General features: G+C 46.3%; 1 protein-coding gene across 2 annotated transcripts in view; it reads left to right on the top strand.

The window, feature by feature from the left end:
- LOC106820731 (betaine--homocysteine S-methyltransferase 1-like) overlaps nucleotides 1-8,723 on the top strand; it is a 25,672-nt gene extending 16,949 nt beyond the window's left edge. The window contains exons 7-9 of one of the 2 annotated variants that reach the window (XR_001395647.1): nucleotides 7,758-7,986; nucleotides 8,167-8,407; nucleotides 8,439-8,723. Coding sequence is in view for 1 of the 2 variants with exons in the window: in XM_014825271.1 (XP_014680757.1) it covers nucleotides 7,758-7,986; nucleotides 8,167-8,338 (401 nt within the window). In the remaining variant the exon portion in view is untranslated. Of the gene's footprint in view, nucleotides 1-7,757; nucleotides 7,987-8,166 lie in introns of both variants that reach the window. The other variant, XM_014825271.1, reaches the window with a different exon arrangement.
- Nucleotides 8,724-12,387: the final 3,664 nt, after the last annotated feature.

The following is a 12,387-nucleotide window of genomic DNA, read 5'->3' as shown; positions in this document are numbered from 1 at the left end:
TTCAGAAATCGCGCGTAATGTAGAATTGATTACTTTTTGGTCGTCCATCCGGATCCACCATTAATTATTTTAATTAATTAATTAATAATGAAAAAAATTCTACAGTGACAGAATTTCAGCTGCTTTGCGGATGGGTCTTGTGCTCTCCGAGTGCTCTACGTTACTAGCTATATATGATATACTAGCTGTAGCTTAGCTTTTTCTTCCTATAATTTCTCTCACCTAACGTGAACACCAGGAACGCAGAACACACTACAGATAAAGTACTTTACAAAAATTATGATTGTGGTAATCTTGGGATATTTTTGCAATGTTTTGAGTTAATGGCAAACAAAAACGCTACGCGAGTGTTTAACATTAATGCATGTATCTTTCCTAACGCGCGCCTCGGCATTTTTATACCCCCGCATCTTTCTACTGAGCCTATAATTAAACAGCTGGACTTTCCGATATCATTTATTAATGACAATGCAGACATTTGATACTACTTCTCATGCTTCTCGAGATGTTGAATATTTCCACAGTGCCTATAGAAGAGCACGACTTGTTGCATGTGTAGTAGTAGATGCAATTTCAGCGACTCTGATCATTTGTTAACTCGTGTGCTTGCTATATCTCGTTTCACTTCAATCAGTCTCTCGGAGCTTCAACGAATCCTGACAACGCTGGGACATGCATCGTTTGCTCGAGAGGCTACGCTTCGTGGCCTGTCCGATACATCTCGCGGCTCTCGCCTGTGCTTCGAACCTATCACATCGAGCCCTCGCTGAGGAGCTGGCCACTGAGCGTCGGGAACATGCAGCAGCATCGGAGAAACTGACATATGTGCGGGGGCTGATAGATGCATACAAAACATGGGTCCGGGCCAGGTAAGGTGCTGCAAGTAGGAGATTCCAGTATGGCTGGTGCTTCATCACTTGGCTTCAGTTCTTGCGGCATCATCTGCAAGATTTTTGTTATTCTTCGTCTTCTAGCATCGTGCCCGGTATTTGATGCGAATTTTATTTGAAGGAAGATAGACCAAAGGTGCGACATTGTAAAATTTTGTTTGATATATGCGATTCTGTTGTTGTTTTCTAGAGCGAGCAGGAACTACTCGGCGCATGAATTTGAACCAGTCTTCCGGGCGGCCATGACGCTTCTGCCATGTCCAAACCCAGTAACTGGGGGGTATCCGCGGTCATGAGATCCTCTGTGCAGAAGCAGAGTGCCAAAACTGAGGAAGAGATTGGATGAAGTAAAGAAGCTTTAAACAGAATGACTTAATTTAAAGGAGGAAAGGCGATTGCGGGCAAGAGATTATATTGGCACAGCATTAAATCGCTAACTTAATGATTACTACACCTGTTATGTCAAGAAGTCAATTTGACACATAAGATGATGTAGGCAGGTTGTATTCCATCATATGAGAACAGACTCGCCGAGATACGCGAGCTATTGTTTCTCATAGTAATTCATTGTAATTCATTGTTATTTCATCCGTATTCGCATTGTAGCCAATAGATTGTTTGACGCTATGTAGTTTTCATTGGTAATATTCCAGGAGAAATAAAAATAAAAACTGTTTTTAGGAAACACTGTTTGATGATCTATAAAGATGTGTAAATTTGTATGTATTCATGTGCAAATATTCAAGGCCAAAAAGACAATAAAGGAATTGTTGATGCCTTATGTCGTTTTTATCTTACTCTTTCCAATGCGAATATTTTCTTGAAATGAGCATAAACGCAATTATTGTTAGCGGCACATTTTCGTTTCCTCCGTAAATGCTTACGGGCTGTGTGGGATTATGCGTATTTCTAGTAACCGATATTGTGCCATAGATGTTATATATTTGCATATTCTGGTGCACTCCTGCGCCAGCCACCTAGCCCACTCCAACCCAATCACACCACCCCATTTATTGAAAAGAGTTCTCAGACTCCACTGAGCTGTATCATACATAAATGATGACGCACCCTTGCTATATACAATCTCCGACGTGGGTTTCATATGGCTCTCATATGTACTTAATTACGTCTATCTATTCTGTTTGCGCCGCGCTTTTTACGATCTATTACCTGTACTCGCCCCGCAAGATTTTGAAAATATAAATATAAGAGTCTACATAGTATTGAAAGTTTTAGACATTATTAACCTTTATTTATTTATTTATTTAAAGACGCGTTACACTGAAAAACGTATATATCACAACCTGAGCTTGCAAGCTCTCCTGTCAGTGAAATAATACAATGCTCTCGCTCGCGAGGCCGCGAGCTTTAGGGGGTACCCTATGGATAGTGTTACGTTTATCCCATATAATTAAATTCACCACCATTTGCGGTGGTGGGATACTTAATACATTGATTGCGCAATTCCAAGCGGGTAAACAATTAAGGTCATATGCGGGTCATAATTACAACGGGGCGGGGTGCATGCCCAGTCAGAATGAGCTAGCTACGTCTGGGGGTGACGGATGTATGAAAGCAGTGCTGTCGTAAAACAGTGGTGTCAGATGAGTGGTGCATCAGCACGCCATCGCAGCGCGGCGCACGCACTCACAAGTGGCTACCACGCACGCACGCAAACTCACAAGTGCAGGCCGCCGCCACGCAGCGGGTGTAGGTCATCACGGACGATGCACGCCACGCATACGTGTACTTGCACACGCGACGCACGCACGGGTGAGCGGTGCACATCGGCCGCACCCGGCAGGGCGGTGTAGCGTGGCTATCGGTCACGCATTCTGGATTCGGCGCGGAGGCGTTGGTGTACTTGACAGTCGGCACTCAATGTCGTGTTTCGTGCACACTTGTCTTGTGTGTGGTCGTTGCTAGCTCTGTCGCTGTGCTGTGTCCCGGCGATGTGTGACGGTGGCGGGGCCGGGGGCCGGCCTACGCACGCCCGCACGTGTCGGTGCGTCGCGAAGTGCGCAGGGCCCGCCGCACGACAGTTGTACGTGCACACGCACGCACGGACGTGTACTTCGGCGCACGAAAACGCACGCAGTGAGTACGTGCATACCCGCGCCCGAAAGGCGCAGCGCACGCACGCACGTGTACTTGCACACGCACGCAATGCACGCAGGTTGGTGTAGCGTGGGACACGGCACTCAAGCACGCACGTTACGTGCCCACGCGACTGCACGGCAACGCACGCTGACGCACGTGTACGTGCACACGGCACGCACGCTCGTGTACCTGCACACTGCACGCACGCACATGTACGTGCGTAGCACGCCCGGCACGTGTTCACGTGCATACGCACGCAGGCACGCACTGCACGCACGCTGATACGTGCACGCCACGCACGGACGTGTACATGCGCACGGAACGCACGCACGTAGTACGTGCATACCCGCGCACGCAGCGCACGCACGCACGCACGTAGATACGATGCCCACGCCACGCACGCACGCACGGTTGTACGTTCCCACGCACGCACGACGCACGCACGAACCGTGTACATGGCACACGCACCGCACGCACGCACGCACGCACGCACGTTGTAAAGGTCAAGACACACTGCAGCGACACGCGACCGACCGCTAACGACAAACGACAAAAGTCGCGGCGACGGTGGAGGCAACACATTACAGCGACAGCGACTGACCTATAGCTGTCAACGTCTCACCCAGCACTCGCCACACATCAATCACATGAACAAACCGGCCAAAAACTCCTGCTGTGCTTATTCGCTACGATGTACGTGCGCATGGAACGGCCTGCGATTGGGTTGTTTGTAAATTGTCGCGGTGCGACTGTCGCTGTGAAAATAGAAACGTTTTTCTAAATATTTTTGTCGTCAATGGTTGTCGCTGGTCGTTGTCGCGTGTTGTGTGCAATGGCCTCATTAGACAACAATAGTTTCAATTTTCGAAAGTCGTTTGTCGTTACGCGTCTGTCGTTGATCGCTGCCAGTGTGGTCTTGGCCTTAAAGGCATATAGGATCCATTGATTATGCGCATTTTAACGAATACTAGAGTAACTGGCACTTTGTGTAGTTAAATAAGTACATTACCTTATAGCGCAAACTGCGTATTATGTTGTCCAATCAGTCACTGCTAGATTACTAGAGGAAATAATCGAATTAAATCCCCGTAAATCTGGTAAATCTGGCCTGCCAACGCCTAATTGCTTGCTAAGCGCAATATAGCTCGATTACGGTTCGGTGACTTCGGCATGTTGCTCGGGTGTTTAGCAGCGAGAATTGATTTGTCCGGGCATGCTTATTAGACTAATGAGCTAGTAGAATGTAATTTGGGGTGTATCACAAGTAAATTCCGTGGATTACTAATGACAGGTACCCACATGTTTTCAATTTCGAAGCCAGGTGTTTCGTTTGAAATTATACGTAAATGCGCGTTAGTGCGTTCTGCTTTCCATGTTTGATCTGTGGCCGTGCGTTAGTCGCCATTAGTGTTGGCCCCCAACCAGTACTTCATTATCACAGCGCCCGTGATTCGATACGTGGACTCCTCACGTTCATTACATATCAGCTTAGCGTTTTACGTATACAGTATACGGCACTTACCTATTTTCCCCGGCTAGGCAGTGCCAGCTGAGCGGCAGCGAGCGGCAGGTGCTTCCGCATTAGAGCTGGCATTGTATTAGCGTGTAGTTGCGCAACGGTAACTAGTGGTAATGATTCTGCCCTAGTGGCGCAGAGATACTGCATTGAACGCCTTAATAAACACGGACTTGCTCGTGATAGGGGAAAATGACATGGTAAGGAATATAACGTTTTATCTGGGCCTGTCCGTTTATAGCATGCCGTGCTTGGGTAGTCAGTTCTCGTGGTCGTAGTGTGCGCTGCACATATATTTACGTGTTTGCCCATTTCGGTAGTGTAATAAACCACCACAAATATAAACCCACCACAGATTAAGACCACATCAACCACAATCCACAATTAGACCACAATTAAGTGGAATCTCGAATCTACTGAACGGACTTAGCGCATTTTGACGTACGGGCAGAGTATGCGGTGCGGGAAAAATAGTCCGGAGGTGCACTATAAATCTGTAATCACACCCGCTGTTCGCGGCACTTTTTGAAAGGTGTGGACAATACCGATTTTTGGCACTACGGTATATATTTCATATCGAAATTTACGTTAGTAATACTAGCAGTGATAATTGATTTCAAAAACTAACTACGCGGTACATGCACACGCATGCACGCACGCACGCACGTGTACGTGCACACACACGTACGCACGTGTACGTGCACACGCACGCACGCACGCACGTGTACGTTCACACGCACGCACGCACGCACGCACGTACGTGTACGTGTGTACGCACGCATGCACGAACGCACGTGTACGTGCACACGCACGTACGTGTACGTAGACACGTAAGCACGCACGCACGTGTACGTTGACACGTACGCACGCACGCACGTGTACGTGCACACGCACGGACGCACGGAGGCACGCACGCACGTGTAGGTACACACGCACGCACGCACGTGTACGTGCACACGTACGCACACACGGACATGTACATGCACACGATCGCACGCACGCACGCACGCACGCACGTGTACGTGTACACGCACGCACACACGCACGGGTACGTGTACACGCACGCACGCACATGTACGTGCACACGCACGCACGCACGCACGCGCGCACGGGTACGTGCACAGGTACGCACGCACGCACGCACGCACGCACACACGCACGCACGAACGTGTACCTGCACACGCACGCACGCACGTGTACGTGCACACGCGAAGACTGTAGCATTACAACGACACAGATGCATGTGTATGTGTACCGTACGGTCGAAATACGAAATATTTTGTCACAAATGACCTGACCCGGAAGAATTCGTGGCTAAGTTCGCGCATACGCAGACTGTAACTACGGACTGGCTCATTGTCACAAAATTGAGTCATGGATCATCGATCGCACTAATCGATTTTCTATTTTAAATAACGCATTATTTTGGATAGCGTTTCGGGGATTGGTTGACGGGCGCGCCCCTCATTGTTTTAACCTCGCACCATTACAAAAGCAGCCAGTAATGTATCTGTTATCACGTGTAACACAATCGCGCGTGACGTAAGCGTGGATTCCGCACAGCTGGGTGCATGCTCCGACTGCCTTTTGTGCCGGTCTTCGTAATTGAACACTGGGGTGCACCGCGAGAACAAACCCAGGCCGTGTGCGTCGCCCTCTCGACAGCATTCATCTAAAAAAAATCATCTAAAGAAAGATATCAACGCAGGTGCGTGCGCTTGTTTAATTGCGATTATACCACGCTGCTGATGTACACCAAATCCAGAACGCAAACAGTACTGTGTATATTCACGTCAAATAACTAAAATAATAACAATGGCAACCGTGCACATGCACTATGCAGTATAACTATATATTAACTAAGATGGACTTCTTGCCTTCTTCTACTACTCTTCCTTCTCCGTCTTTTTCTGCATCTTTCCCTCCTTCTTCTTCGTCTTCTTCTTCTTCTTCTTCTTCTTCTTCTTCTTCTTCTTCATCTTCTTCTTCTTCTTCTTCTTCTTCTTCTTCTTCTTCTTCTTCTTCTTCTTCTTCTTCTTCTTCTTCTTCTTCTTCATCTTCTCCTTCTTCTTCTTCTCCTTTTTCTTCTTCTTCTTCTTCTTCTTCTTCTTCTTCTTTTTCTTCTTTTTCTTCTTCTTCTTCTTCTTCTTCTTTTTCTTACATAACGTAAGTAACTTTAACACTTTGCACAACCTTAACGCATATCTACCGACATTACTTATGCACGTCTATATTCTTCCGTTCGACGCTCGCACTGTTCAAGTTACTCGTTGCCCATCAAGTTCACGCACCTGGCTTGCACAGCTCGATATCATTTTTACGATTGGCTAACCGTGTTAATAATCTTTCAGCACTGCAGGAAAATATTACTCATTGCCGACATGCATCCTCTAGAGCCGATATCTCGATTTAAGAAATAAAATTGCGTAGATAAAGTTAATGTTATTACAGATGACGAACAAACTCACGGGGTGGAAGCCCGCCTGCTTAGTCTATGGGCTTATGTAATATTTTCCAGATTTGTCATTTTTTTGGGTAGATTCTTGGCACTCATGTCTAAACACATCTAGAAACTTCACTGATTAAGAAAAAAATGGGTGCCAGTTTTTCCATTAACATTTAGGGCCTCCATTTTGAATTTCAAAATGGCCATCACGGCCATTTTTTTTAATAATTGCCAATTAACCATAACTATTCATTCAAATGTCATACAATATTATTAATTAATTAATTAATTAATAAAAAAATTTCACAGTGACAGAATTCAGCTGCTTTGGCGGAGGTCTGTGCTCTCCGAGTGCTCTAGTTACTATATATATGATAGTACTAGTGGTACTAGGTTTTTTATCTATAATTCTCTACACTAACGTGAACACAGAACACAGAACACACTACAGAAACATTTACAAATAATTATGATTGTGGTAATTTGGGATATTTTGCAATGTTTGAGTTAATGCAAAACTAAAAACGCACGAGTGTTTACATTAATCATGTACTTTCCTAAGCGCGCCTCGGCCATTTTATACCCCCCTTTTCTATGACCTAAATAACAGCTGGACTTTCCGATATCACTTATTTATGACAATGAACAGTGATACTACTTCTATAGCTTTCAAGAAGATGTTGAAATTTCCACAGTGCCTATAGAAGAGCACATTGATTGCATGTAGAGTAGGTAGGATGCATTTCAGCGACTCTTGATCATTGTTAACTCGTGTGCTTTGCTATATCTCGTTTCATTCAATCAGCTCTGGAGCCACGAATCCTGACACGCTGGGACATGCATCGGTTTGCTCGAGAGGCCTACGATCTTGGTGTCCGATACATCGGCGGTTGCTGTGGCTTCGAACCCTATCACATCCGAGCCCTCGCTGAGGAGCTGGCCACTGAGCGTGGGAAAATGCCAGCAGCATCGGAGAAACATGACATATGTGCCGGGGGGCTGAAGATGCATACAAAACCATGGGTCCGGGCCAGGTAAGGTGCTGCAACGATTCAGTAGTGGTGATTCATCACTTGGCTTCAGTCTTGGGCATCAACTGCAATTGATTGCATTCTAGGAGGCGTGTTTTGAGCGAATTTATTTAGAGAAGATATGACCAAGGTGCAGACATTGTAAAATTTGTTTATATATGCGATTCTGTTGTTGTTTTCTAGAGCGAGCAAGGACTACTGGCAGAATCTTGAACCAGCTTCCGGGCGGCCATACGCTTCTGCCATGTCCAAACCCAGTAACTGGGGGGTATCCCGCGGTCATGAGCATCTTGTGCAGAAGCAGAGTGCCACAACTGAGGAAGAGATTGATGAAGTAAAGAAGTTTAAACAGTAATGAGTTAATTTAAAGGAGGAAAGCGATTGACGGGCAAGAGATTATATTGCACAGTTAATCGCTAACTTAATTGATACACCTGGTTATGTCAAGAGTCAATTGAAATAAAGATGATGTAGCAGGTTGTATTCCATCATAGAGAAGACCGAGATACGGAAGCTATTGTTTCATAGTAATTCATTGTAATTCATTGTTATTTCATCGTATTCATTGTAAGCAATAGATTGTTGACGCATGTAGTTTTCATTGGTAATATTTCCAAGGAAAATAAAAATAAAAAACGTTTTTAGGAATCACTGTTTGATGATCTATTAAAGATGTGTAAATTTGTATGTATTCATGTGCAAATATTCAGCAAAAAACAATAAAGGAATGTTGATGCATATGTCGTTTTTATCTTACTCTTTCCAATGGAATATTTTCTTGAAAATGAGCATAAAACGCAATTATTGTTAGGGCACATTTTCGTTTCTCGTATGTTACGCTGTGTTGGATATGCGTATTTAGTAACGATATTGTGCATCAGTGTTATATATTTGCATATTCTGGTGCACTCCTGCCAGCCACCATAGCCAACTCCACCACAACACCACCACCCATTTATTGGAAAAGGTTCAGACCCACTGAGCTGTATATAATAAATGTTGTTATATACAACTCAGTGGTTCATATGGTGTGAATGTATATACTTTCTATTGTTGGCGCTTTTACCATCTATTACTGAATTCGGCCGCAAGATTTGAAAAAATAAATATAAGAGCTAAATAGTAATTGAAGTAGACCATTATTTATTTATTTATTTATTTATTTAAAGACGCGTACAGTGAAAACGTTATATATCAACATGAGCTTGCAAGCTCCTCACTGTCAGTGAAATAATACAAATGTATAACAAGTGACAACACCAGGGGCAGCTAGGTACCCCATGTGTATGTACTTTTACCAAAATTAAATCACACACATTTGGGGGTTTGTGATACTAATACATGATCAATTACCAACGGTAAACAATTAAGGTCAATGCCCAAATTACAAACCGCGCGTGGCATTGCCCCCAGGCAAAATGAGCTAGCTACGGCCCTGGTGACCGATGTAAAAGCAGGCTGTCGTCAAAACATGTCGTCAATGCAGGTGCACACGCACGCACGCACGCACGCACGCACTCACAAGTGCACACGCACGCACGCACTCACAAGTGCACACGCACGCACGCAGGTGTACATGCACACGCATGCACGCACGCACGTGTACTTGCACACGCACGCACGCACGTGTACGTGCACATGCACGCACACACGCACGTGTACTTGCACACGCACGCATGCACGCACGTGGTGTACGTGGACACGCACTCAAGCACGCACGTGTACGTGCACACGCACGCACGCTCGTGTACCTGCACACGCACGCACACACATGTACGTGCGTACGCACGCCCGCACGTGTACGTGCATACGCACGCAGGCACGCACGCACGCACGTGTACGTGCACACGCACGCACGGACGTGTACTTGCGCACGAACGCACGCACGTGTACGTGCATACCCGCGCACGCACGCACGCACGCACGTGTACTTGCACACGCACGCATGCACGCACGTGGTGTACGTGGACACGCACTCAAGCACGCACGTGTACGTGCACACGCACGCACGCACGCACGCACGCACGTGTACGTGCACACGCACGCACGCTCGTGTACCTGCACACGCACGCACGCACATGTACGTGCGTACGCACGCCCGCACGTGTACGTGCATACGCACGCAGGCACGCACGCACGCACGTGTACGTGCACGCGCACGCACGGACGTGTACTTGCGGACGAACGCACGCACGTGTACGTGCAATGTATAAATGTACACACACACGCGCGTGCGCGCGGATTGATACGCTTATGATTCTTTTGCTACGTCCCAATAGTATACTGTTCCGTTGTCCCGTTGACGACATTGAAGACCGAATGAATGTTAGCTTTGAACATTGGAAGTTAACTAACTTTTCCGTCTTCATCACTAATCATCCCTCTAATCATCCAGGTACGTCATGAATACAGCAAATAATAATATTGTCAAGGTAATCATGAATACAACTGGTCTGTGCAAATAGTTGGAATTACTCAATCCGACAGGACTGTATACCACTCTTGGATTCTACTATAGTACTTCCTGCAGCGATGGGTCGCAAGGATGATTTTGTGTAATTATAAACGTCACCTCTAACTAATTATCAATCAAATCATTGTGTTTATTATTAATAATAATAACATTATTATTATTATTAATACAGTAGTAGTAATAGTATTATTAGTATAAGTGTTATGCTGCGCGTGCGTGTGTGCGTACTTACGTGTTGCTATACTGTTATTTACTCGTTTATTAATATAATTATCTGAAATAAATATTTAAAACACGGAATAAACGAGGTTCATATAGCATCCATCTCTTGACCCGTCGGATCTTTGTAGCTGCAAAATAAATTGCTGCAGTAAGCGTACGAAAATTAACACTTTATTTATGCAAAATTGTATTAAAAGTAATGAATTTCTACCTTTTATTGCAAATTCTGCGCAAAGTCTCAACCAATTAAAAGTTCGATTTTAAAATAGCCAATATGATATTAACCAATTTCACAAGAGAGTGTTGGTATTAGGAAACATACAGTAAAAACACACTGGTTTTCAACATTATTAACGATTATTGTGTACGGTGGCCACAAGGCAGGTCACGTCCGGGCAATACCACCAGATCAAACGACGTAACGTGACTCCCGCAAAAACTTCACCTTTTGTTCTTGAAGATGACTAAATCTCGGCCGGGGTCTCCGCTGAAAACTTCCCTGCGAGTGTCGTCATCGGAGCCAGCGCCGGCGTGACTGCTGTCGCCAATGTCGCTTCGGTCATTACTGTCAGCAGAGGCTGCAGGACGTTTATGCGTCGCTGTCGGCGAGCCGGTGACAATGCCGTGTGTAGGACCCTTGGCGAACAGTATCGGCGACGAGAGCACCATCTGTCCGCTAGGGGCGCGCACGTAGCGTACATTCTCGTAAACGCTGAGCGTGTCGTCGTCACTATCGGCGTCCTCATCGTCGATGAACGAGATGTCGTCGCCGAAGCCTCTGCTGGGCACCGCCGCGGTGACGTCACCGGTCTTGGGGGTGACGTCACCTGTCTTTGTAGTGACGTCACCGAGGGCTGCATACGCGCTGGCTGATTTAGGAAGCTTAGCGTGAGAAGTGACCGGTGGGAGTAATGCGTCGTTCTCCGCCGATGGTGCCGACGGTTCAGGCGCTGCTACTGCTTTGGCGTTTGCCGAAGGTGGCTTCGAAGACTGCCTAGCAACAGGGAATTTTGGTATCGTCATCGCCGCCACGTTCTGTCGCTCACTCTGCGCTGTTGACTTGGGCGCGCTCTCTGCCGTATGTTTAGTGCTACTTGCTCCTCGAACTGACTCTTTGGTCGGCGCTTTCTCTGCGTCGGGTTTTGGTCGCATCAGCATGATTGTAAGTTGAGGAAACTGCCCCTTTTCCTGCCTGCGTTTGCTAGAAAATGGCGATACTGGTATTTCAATTGCACGCAGTGGTTCCTTCTTTGTCGTCCTGTATGTGGATGGTGTCACTGGGTTTTGTGCCGCAGCTGCAGGTTTCTCTATCTTGTTGACCCTGGTGGGAGATGGCGGCACTACTTTCTGAACCGTAGGGACAAGTAATTGTTCTAACTTGGATACGTTGTTAAGGGAAGGTGTTACAGGTCTTGGAACACTTGTTACCGGTTGGTCAACTTTCGTGATTCTGCTAATTAATGGCGTTAATGGTTTTTTAATCGTCATCGTCGGTTCTTCTGCTTTGCTGGGGCTTCTAGCAGATGGCGTTACTGGTCGCTGAGCCATTGATTGCGCTTGCTCTACCTGTGTGTCCACGCCTAGCGATGGCTCGACTATATTAGTAGAATATTCTGTGTCGGGGGAGAGCTCTTTTATATCAGATATCTGTGGATCAGGATGGTACGCGGATATTGTTGGGCGCATCGGTTCGACAGGATGAACCTGAA

Source organism: Priapulus caudatus, unplaced genomic scaffold (genome assembly GCF_000485595.1).
Source record: "Priapulus caudatus unplaced genomic scaffold, Priapulus_caudatus-5.0.1 Scaffold44, whole genome shotgun sequence".
NCBI lineage: Eukaryota > Metazoa > Priapulida > Priapulimorpha > Priapulimorphida > Priapulidae > Priapulus > Priapulus caudatus.
Note: the sequence above shows the minus strand (reverse complement) of the source record. Positions and strands in the feature narration are given on the sequence as shown.